The 10,021-nt window shown below is 41.8% G+C and overlaps 1 protein-coding gene across 1 annotated transcript in view; it reads right to left on the reverse strand.

The window, feature by feature from the left end:
• Nucleotides 1–9,791, reverse strand: part of SHCBP1 (SHC binding and spindle associated 1) — a 33,804-nt gene extending 24,013 nt beyond the window's left edge. Inside the window, exons 1-4 of the mRNA XM_061138433.1 lie at nt 9,652–9,791; nt 5,199–5,366; nt 4,915–5,030; nt 3,325–3,533 (exon numbers count right to left, since the gene is read on the reverse strand). Coding sequence (XP_060994416.1) covers nt 3,325–3,533; nt 4,915–5,030; nt 5,199–5,366; nt 9,652–9,760 — 602 coding nt within the window. The 5' untranslated portion in view covers nt 9,761–9,791. The remainder of the gene's footprint in view (nt 1–3,324; nt 3,534–4,914; nt 5,031–5,198; nt 5,367–9,651) is intronic.
• Between the last annotated feature and the right edge of the window lie 230 nt (nt 9,792–10,021).

Below are 10,021 nucleotides of genomic sequence, written 5' to 3' on the forward strand. Positions count from 1 at the left end.
TAAAGAAAAGTCCCAGGAGATTCTAATGTGATTCCAAAGCTGATTAGAGAGAGATAAGAGTAGGCAGCCTAGCCCTAAGCCCTGGGAAATTACATTCTGAAATTTGAGTATGAGAGGAAGAACAGGCCAGGCCAAGATTACTAAAAAAGCAAGCCCGTGACACACCATCATAAGGCGGGGTCCCAGAAGCTGGGAGGAGAGGATAGTAAGAAGATGAGAATGATCAAGTAATTAGAATGTGACCAAGAGGTCAAGGCAAGATGAGATCAGAGGAGCGATGACTAGACATGAGAATATAGGTGACCTTAAGCACAATTTCAATACTGTAGAAGTAGAGGCGTGAGTGGAAAGCCAGTAAGTACAGACTATATAACTGTCAAAAAGTTGAAAAGGAGGGAGCAGTGAAAATGAAGCCATCTTTTGATTCATGTTGATGTTTGACAGAAAACAATGAAGTTCTATAAAGCAATAATCTTTCAATTAGAAAATAAATAAAATTTTTTAAAAAAATGAAGCCATCTTTTAATTCTTATAGATTGGACTGCTAGTCTCTTCAACCTCCGGAGTCCATCTCTTAAAAACAAAAAACCAAAACAAACCTGAGCATGCCTTTGTGTTCGTGCATGCTAAGTCGCTTCAGTCGTGTCCGACTCTTTGTGACCCTATGGACTGTAGCCTTCCAGGTTCCTCTGTCCATGGGATTCTCCAGGCAAGAATACTGGAGTGGGTTGCCATGCCCTCCTACAGGAGATATTCCCGATCCAGGAATCGAATCCACATCTATTATGTCTCCTGCATTGGCTAGCGGGTTCTTTACCACAAGCACCAGCTGGGAAGCCTGAGCATGCCTTTACTCAACCAAAAAACTCTGCTGGCTCCTTGTTGTCCTCAAAACAAAGTCCAAATTCCTGAGATTGGTGATATTAGATGGACTTACAAACCACTTCTAGAGTACTTGTCTTGCCTCGGAGCCCCTATGTGCAAACTTCCAATTTCACAAGCTCTTTCAAACCCGCTGGGACATGCTGGTCAGGCTGCCTTCCACCTTTTCCACCTGGTGAGCTTATATCTGGGCTCCCCTGGTGGTTCAGACGGTAAAAGAATCTGCCTCCAAGGCAGGAGACTTGGTTTCAACCCCTGGGTCAGGAAGATTCCCTGGAGAATGGAATGGCAACCCACTCCAGTAGTCTTGCCTGGAGCATTCTATGGGCAGAGGAGCCTGGCAAGCTACAGCCCATGGGGCTGCAAAAAGTCGGACACGACTGAGCGACTAACACACAAGCTTGTATTTATACTTCATGGCCCAGCTCAAATATCATCCTCACCAGCTCAGAACTGGGCAATCACCTTTCATTCACATCTCCACTTCCACCAGTGTTTATCCTCTCAAGACAGAAACTTGGGAGTCATCCTTGCCTTCTCCCATATTCATTCCACCATCAAGTCTTAGCCATCCTACTTTCTCAATAAGCCTAATCTCTATTTGCTGTATCTCCACTCTAGTCCACTCTGTCTCTTATCTGGTCTCTCTACCTGTTTCCCCTCCATTTACACAGCAGCCAGAATGAAACTTTTAAATAAAAATCTGATCATATTCTCCCTTGACTGAAAACCCTTCATGGGTTTCCCAATGCACTTGAAGACAAAAACGATTCATTGGCTAACAAATCCCTGCGTCTTCTGACCTCTAAGCTGGTTTCCTAAGTCTCATCTATCACTGTCTACGTTCCAACCAATCTGGCCTTTTGACTCCTTAAATTCAGAGCTTCCCAACATGTTTCTTCCTCCACCCTGCTGCAACAACTTTCACTAGCCAACCCTTCAGACCCAAGTTCCAATACCATTTCCTCAGGAAATAATCATGTTACAGAAACCTGAGTTAGTCTTAGAACACACGAATCCCCCACAGCACTCACTGCAGTTTCCAATCACACACATATCTTTATGTGATTATTTCATCAAAGTTCATCTCCCACATTTAGACTGCCAACTCCCTGGTGATGGTGATTGTGTTTCTTTTGTGCACCCCTCAAATCTCATCCTCAAGACGCAGCACTGAAATACTTACTGAATAAAACGAACAAATGAAGACCCTCATAATCTGACCTTTTCTTGACAGTGATCAGAATCTGAGCCCTCAAAATAATTTAGCCAGGTTCTCCTTCAAATAATACTAGTTCCAGATACTTGTCTTTCTACCAACTTCTATACCCATAAGAGATTAACTCCCTGATTTCTAATTTCCTAAATGCATAAATTATCCCTTTACTTTCAAATGCCTCAGTTGACAGCTTTTTTAAGTGAGAGAAACATAAGGGAGTTATTTTGGTTCTGGACATAAGCCAATTCTTTAGATTTATATTTGTTTGGCCTAATATTGAATACCTATGGCTAAATGTCCTTGAATAGAATTAGAAATCTTCCATGAAATGTCAGAGATAAGTTGCAAGACACTCTGCTTCTTTGTAGAGTATCAAATTAAGTTCAACAAAACCAGGTTAACTCATGAATGTACTCAGGAAATGTACTTTTTGAACTACGAAACATCAAGCAGCATTATTAACATGACCTTTATATTATCCAGTCTTCCAGTTTATGGAGGAATATAAGTCCATTTTCAAATAGCCAAAAATAAGCCTTCCTTATAAAAAGATGATTCAAAAGAACTACCTGTATCAGGAACTACCTGACAAAAAAGTTATATGAAACTAAAGAAAACATGAGGTATGAGTTTTCCTTCTCATTTAAGGGACAAGACATCCACCTGTACAAGGGGAAACCAACTCAGCCAAAAAAGGTTGAAAGGCATGCACATCCCCCCTAAGGATCCCAGAAGTGGCCTGAGAAAACATCTTCTTTGGCCAGACACATCCTTGAAAACATTGTTTATGTCAGTCTTATCAGCGCACAGGTTATGGTATATCATCTTCTTCATCTTCTTTCCTTTCCTTATATTTAAGTGTATCAACTATAGCCTTAGCATCCAGAATTTTTAAGGCAGTTTCTAAACACATACAAACGAAATTAAGAATCCCCTGTCTTTTGTCAATATTTGGGGACACTGAGAAAAGGCTATACAGAAATCCCTAGTACTATTTTTCTCAACTTTTCGGTAAGTTTGAAATTATCTCAAAATGAAAATTTTAAATATTGAAATCATTTTTTAATTTAAAAAAGATCCCTCTATCTTTGAATATTTTGAAATATTGCAGCGACCAGGTTTACAGTTTGAGCTTCAAATCTAGGTATAATACAGACCAGAATTACAGCATTTCATCCAAAGTTTTTGGCCACAAGGTTACTTTTATCAACCTCTATTCCTACCTGACATGCTCAATTGCAAGTGCTGTCTGGTCAAATAATCCAGAATCATCAAACACCACCCACAGCTCCTGCAGGGGCAACCGGTATTCCTTCAGATCAAGGAGCTCTTTCATACACTCCAAAGTAAAAGTGCTCACGTGCGATTCACAGAGGTACGGATCGGCAAGCCTCACCACTGCCTTCAAAGCTGCGAAGTCTACATCTGTGACCTGAAATTTAAAATGTGACTTAACATATGCAAATCATAATTAAGATACATCTAAAACACTACTTACAGCTTGATTTCTTTTTTAAAGCATGAAATGGGAGTGGGGAGCCTTCTTCCATAACGTAAGGACAAACAGGACAGACCTGGCTTGTACCCACATGGAGCTGACATTGTAATCGAAGTGACAAATAAATAAGGTGGCAACAAGTATGTGACAAAGAATAAATAGCAGGGGTGGTGGTCTGGTTTTACAGGGGAGGTTGGGGAAGTCACTTTTGAGCTGGGATGAAAAGGAAGCAGCTGTTTCAAGAGCAGGAAAGATGAAAAGATGAGGCAGAGATGAATTGGCAGCTGGAAGAGCAGAGAAGCAGTTTTTCTTGCTGGAACAAAAGGAAGGAAATGAGGTAGGGGCAGCAGGAGGTGACAAAGAGAGGCAAGATCAGGACAGGAAGGGCACTGAAGGAACTTGGCTTTTACATGTTATCCAACAATGAGAGGCCATAAAGCCAAAACCAGACCTCTAGTATATGCAATGCATTAGAGGAATGCAGGGGAATGGCACAGTTCTCTTTTAAAATAATGATTTTGGCTGCTTTTAGAGAACTGAGGTATGTTGAGAGCAGGGCGTTACTATCATAATCAACTTAATGGCTTGAACTGCAACCAAAGGTATTAGCATAATCCAAAATTTAAAAACCCATGAGGAGCAGCTGCTTGCAAACCACTGCTTCATATATAGTCACTGTAGTATGTGATGTCATTTTCTAAAGGGGCTGCAGGTACAAATTGTACTCACACTCCCTGGTTTACCATTTTAGTTTAATGGGGTTTTTTTGTGGTTCAGTTAACAAATACTGAGAAAAATTCACAGCTGTAATTAGAGTGAAAATTTAATGTAAAAGGCCCAGCCAGTTGAAAAATAAGATTGTTTTTACTTTCTGCAGTGGAACATAATATCAACAGGTTAACAACATACTTACAAATCTGTTCGGCAAAAAATAGGCTAGTTTTAAAATGCCTACTTGGTTTGAGCTACTTTAATGGGCTATAACTAAGAAGATAAAAAATTAATTCAAACCCCACTGACTTTATAAATAGGCATCTTATTTTTTAAATGGTCTCAAATACCTCCCCCACTTCATAGCTTTCTAATCCATTTCCCTTTTTTAAAGGACAGTGAAACTTAAATCACCTCAATTCCCTCTTCAGTTGCCTTTAAAATTTGCAGAATACTTCTTACACCAGAGCAATTAGACGTGAAAAACACACCATTTTCAATCAGCTCATAACTCTTAATTAAAAATAAGCACTTTGGTTATAACAGTCTGAGGGAAAGTGTTTTTAGGTAGAGATAAATGTCTTAACAACAGAATTAAATTTACCTCAACTAGCACCTCAAACACATTAGTGTGCCAGACTGCCCGCCATCCAGATGGTTCAAGGACCTTCTCTAAGAACTCAGCAGTGAATTCTTTTACCTCAGAGGCCTTGCAGTCAGCTACAAACAAATTAAACACAATAGGAATTGAGACAGCATAAAGCAGACAGAAGTTAATAAATCCTTGTAAATCTACTTTCTCAGAACCAACAATGGCAGTCTGCGGAACTGAGACAATCTACCTGTAAATTAAAAGATAAAAGGAGCAAAAAAAAAGGACCTACTCACCTAAAATGTAATCTTGATAAGCTCTGAATCGCTCATAGAACAAAAGGTGACTTGTCTGGAACATTTCTGGGAAGTGAGTTTTTCCTTCTGGCACAAAACTTTGTAAACTACTACCTGGTTTAACATGATCACTACAATCACTGCATGAATCTTCATTTTCAAAAAAACCTAAGAGAACAGCAAAAACAGTCAGGCTCAACTATCCCAGACACTTCGAATGCTTATTAACTGCTTCTATTTTCATATATTTCCTTAGAAATTTCAAATAAAATATAAACAAGGATTTGGATCTAATGCTTTACTTACCTCTATCACTATCAAAAAAAAATTTTTTTTTCTAAATTTAAAAATATCTCAAAACTCAAGTTTTACTTCAAAACAGTAAGAACTTAAAATCTTCCATGGGTTAGGTTTTTATTGCTGTTCTGTGAGGCAAAGAAAGAGGGTTATTTTTTAATTCAGTGGAAATCACCCAAGTTCTCCTTCAGAAGATATAGCTATGATTATTACTAGAGCTAGAGAGGAAGAAAAACAATGACAAACCTAGACAGTGTATTAAAAAACAGATACATTACTTGCTTACAAAGGTCTGTATAGTCAAATGGTTTTTTCAGTAGTCATGTATGGATGTGAGAGCTGGACAAGAAAAAAGGCTGAGCACAGAAGAATTGATGTCTTTGAACTGTGGCACTTGAGAAGACTCTTGAGAGTCCCTTGGACAGCAAGGAGACCAAACTAGCCGATTCTAAAGGAAATCAACCCTGAATATTCATTGAAGGACTGATGCTGAAGGTGAAGCTCCAATACTTTGACCACCTGATGGGAAGAGCCGACTCACTGGAAAACACCCTGATGCTGGGGAAGATCGAAGGCAGGAGAAGGGGATGATGGAGGATGAGATGGTTGGATGGCATCACCAGCTCAATGGACATGAGTTTGAGCAAGCTCCGGGAGATGGTGAAGGACAGGAAAGCCTGGTGTGCTGCAGTCCATGAGGTCACAAAGAGTTAAACACAACTGAGCGACTGAACAACAGCAGCAAAGCAACTCATAATGGTCAAATATCTTACAGTCATTAAAAAAAAAAAAAAAAACAACTTCATAAAGCTGTATTAAATGTAGAGGTGGTTTCCGATATGTCATCTCAAAACAAATTGAAACTTCCCTTTAATTTCTACAATATCACCTGTCAATACCACTCAATAAACATGGATATGCATTCTTAATCATGCATAACATCTATCTCTTTTATACTTTAATAAAACTTTATTAACACAAAAGTTCTAAGCGATCAAGCTTCGTCACTGGCCCCGGATTGAATTCTTCTCCTCCGGAGGCCAAGAATCCTGGCGTCTTTTGTGGTTCAGCAGCAACCTTTCATCTTGGGGGCCCGTTGGGGATTCTTTAGGACATGGTAAGGGTGCTTGGAGCTCTAGTTCTTTGTTCTCCTAGCGAATATGTTTTCTGCTATACTTTACTAACTCTACAGTGTGCTTGTGTGAATGAATGACACGCCCTGCACGAATCAAGTGAGGAGCCCTGCTTTACGGCTCCACGGTGACCTCACAGGGCTTATAGCAGGGGGTTTATACTGACCTGCAAATGGACTCCCCTGGTAGCTCAGATGGTAAAGCGTCTGCCTACAATGCAGGAGACCTGGGTTCAATCCCTGGGTCAGGAAGATCTCCTGGAGAAGGAAATCGCAACCCACTCCGGTATTCTTGCCTGGAAAATCCCATGGGTGGAGGGGCCTGGTAGACTACAGTCCATGGGGTCCATTGCACAGAGTCGGACATGACTGAGAGACTTCACTTTCACTTACCTCACCAAAGCTACCAGGTTCTTCCTCGTTAATTTCAGTGCCTATGTCTAAGGAAAGGATTAGAAAATGCTAATCGAATTAGGTTTGGGCTGTGTGTAATTATGTTTCACAAGGCGTGATTGAGCCAGTGGCATATCTAATTCTGTGTAATATGATGTTTTTAATAGACAAAATGACTACTATAATAAATAAACATGCTGAGGGTAGCATTTATATCAGCTAAAGTGGTTTCAGGAAGATTATCTGAGACTTTCAGCAGGAGTCTCTTTCTCTTCCCCCACCCCTTATATTTCTCCCTCCTTCCACTTCTTTGCCCCAGTTTAGGGCACCAGAATTATGCAACCCCACAGACTGTAACAGGGAAGAACAAATCTGACTCCATATTGGATCTGTTTCTTGTACTTTAACCTTTGTATTCCATTACTTTTGATACAAATTAAGAATGTTGCCTATAGCCTGAAATAGACAGGACAGCCCATTCTCAAGGCTCTGACCTTTAATGGTATAACACCTTTTCCCCATTCATGTACAGATAAAACGTTGCAGAACAAAGAATAACATTTGCTTTGTTGAAGGTTTAAAGAAACATCATGACTTGACCGACCTGAACAGCTGCAAGAATAAAGGCTTCTGAAACAAAGAAGTGTGCACCAACCTGCTACACCCTCTCCCCTTTGAGTACAAAGGAAAGCTGCATTCTAACTTTGGCAAGATGGTTCTTTGGGACACCAGTCCACAATCCTCTCGGTCTGCTGGCTTTCCAAATAAAGTCACTATTCCTTGTGCCAACAACTCTCTCTCAATTTATTGGCCTGTGGTGCAGAGAGCAGGAAGTGAGTTGAGACTTGGCAACAAGATAACCAAGGTGTACTCTAGGGTTTCCTGCTCATAGACACCAATGCACCTGAGCTTCAGAAGACATCAATACCTTATCAACTGTGTGAAAATCTCTCTGAACCTCAGGAAGATGAAAATAGTAGGCCAACTTCAATTAAGAGAATAAACTATTTCATACCATCCATCACATAACATAGATATGTCTTTTTAAAGAAATAATACCTCATCTCACACCCATTAGGTGACTATTATCCAAAAAACAATAAGAGAAGCTACCAAGAAAACAGGTGGTGTCAAAGATGTGGAGAAATAGGAACCCTTGTGGACTGTTGGTAGGCATGTAAAATGGTATAGCCACTATGGAAAACTTAAGGTGATTCTTCAAAAATTTAAAAATAGAATTACCATACAACCCAGCAATTGAAAGCAGGGTCTCCAAGAGATATTTGTACATGCATGTTCACAGCTAAAACTATTTAGCTTTAAAAAAGGAAGAAATTTATGATTATGCTGGATGAACATTATGCTGAGTGAAATAAGCCAGTCAGTCACAGAAAGAGAGATACAGTGTAATTCCACTGATATGAGGTACTTAAAGTAGTCAAAACCATAAAGGCAGAAAAGTATAATGGTAGTTGCCAAGGGCTGGGGAGAGAGGCGAATGGGGAGTTACTATTCAATAGGTATAGCATTTCAGTTTACAAGATGAAAAGAATCATAGTTGTGATTCACAATCATTCACACTGCTGTGAATGTGTTTAATACCACTTAACTGTACACTTAAAACTGGTTATGTACTCAGTGGCTAACCAACTCTGCCACCCCATGGTCTGTTGCCTGCCAGGCTCCTCTGTTTATGTGATTTTTCAGGCAAGAATACAAGAGTGGGTTGCCATTTCTTATTCCAGGTTATCTTCCCAACCCAGGGATTGAATCCACGTCTAAAATGGTTAAGATGGTAAATTTTATGTTATGCGTGTTCAGAGCCAATTTGAAATACTTTTCACACACTATTTCACTTAATCTTCAACCACTCAGCAGCACTACTACCTGTTTGGCAGATGAGAAAACTGAAGTCACCGACTCTTGCCAGATCACAAAGAGGGGTGAGTAGGGGAATTAAGGGGAATTAAGTCACACTTAGCGTTTTCTCACTTCTCCAGGACTCTTTCCACTACACAGTACAACTGAACATGTTAAAGTAAAAGCCTGAACCACCTTAAAATATCAGGGGGAGAAAATGCAGTCTCCATGAAGAGACAGAAAGGACTGAGAATTAGACCTGGGTTCTATTTTTTTTAATACTGTGTCACAAATTGGCTCCCCTGCCTTTCGGCACGTCACCTGCCCTCAATGCTCAATGCTGCTATCTAGGCCAAGCGTTCAAGTTTCTTTTCTTTCGGGAAAGGGGACAGTGGTACGTGATCTCCTTTGAGATGCAAATAAAAAATATGCGTCCACTCTGCACACACAAACTCGCGCACAAAACCGGGGTGGCGGGGCGGGGTGGGGGTGGGCACCCAGACAGCAAGAGGAGGGATCCCCGCCCGGCCCAAGTCCCTCCAGTCTCGAGGAAGCTGAGGCCAGATTGGGCGAGGAGGCGAGGTGTCCTGGGTAACTCCCGGTTCGACGTCCGGAGAGTGGGTCGGGGCCTCGCCCAGTCACAGCCGCCACCCACGCCAGCCAGGTCCGGAAGGCCTGCGCCTCAGGCGCCCTCGAAGAGTCCCAACGCCCCCCGCGCTGCCGACACGGTCTGTCGCAGACAGCGGCTCCTCCCGCACGGCGGGTGCTCACCTTTCTCCAGGCGCTCCAGCTCTTCCACGGCCGCCCAGCCAGGAAGCTCGGGCTCCGGCGCCATCGCTTCCAACCCCAGCCCACCACCCGCCAGCAATCCGTCAGCCATTTCAAATTTCCGCGGGCGGCCTCCCTGCCCAGTAAATGTGATGACGCAGCCGCTTCTAATTGGATAGTGGCCGAGGCCCTCGGGCCAATTAAAGGATGGCTGGCGTGGCCCGGGTATCCGCACGAGCCCCGCCCCCTTCAGCCTCCACCCACGCCGGGGGTTAGTGTCTGGACGCTATCTACTGGCCCCGCGGACTGCTCTTTTCATCCAAGATCTTGCTGTTTTGTTTACTGGGATGAACTTGGATAAAGTTAAATTAGG

The sequence above is a fragment of the Dama dama genome, chromosome 4 (genome assembly GCF_033118175.1).
Source record: "Dama dama isolate Ldn47 chromosome 4, ASM3311817v1, whole genome shotgun sequence".
Lineage (NCBI taxonomy): Eukaryota > Metazoa > Chordata > Mammalia > Artiodactyla > Cervidae > Dama > Dama dama.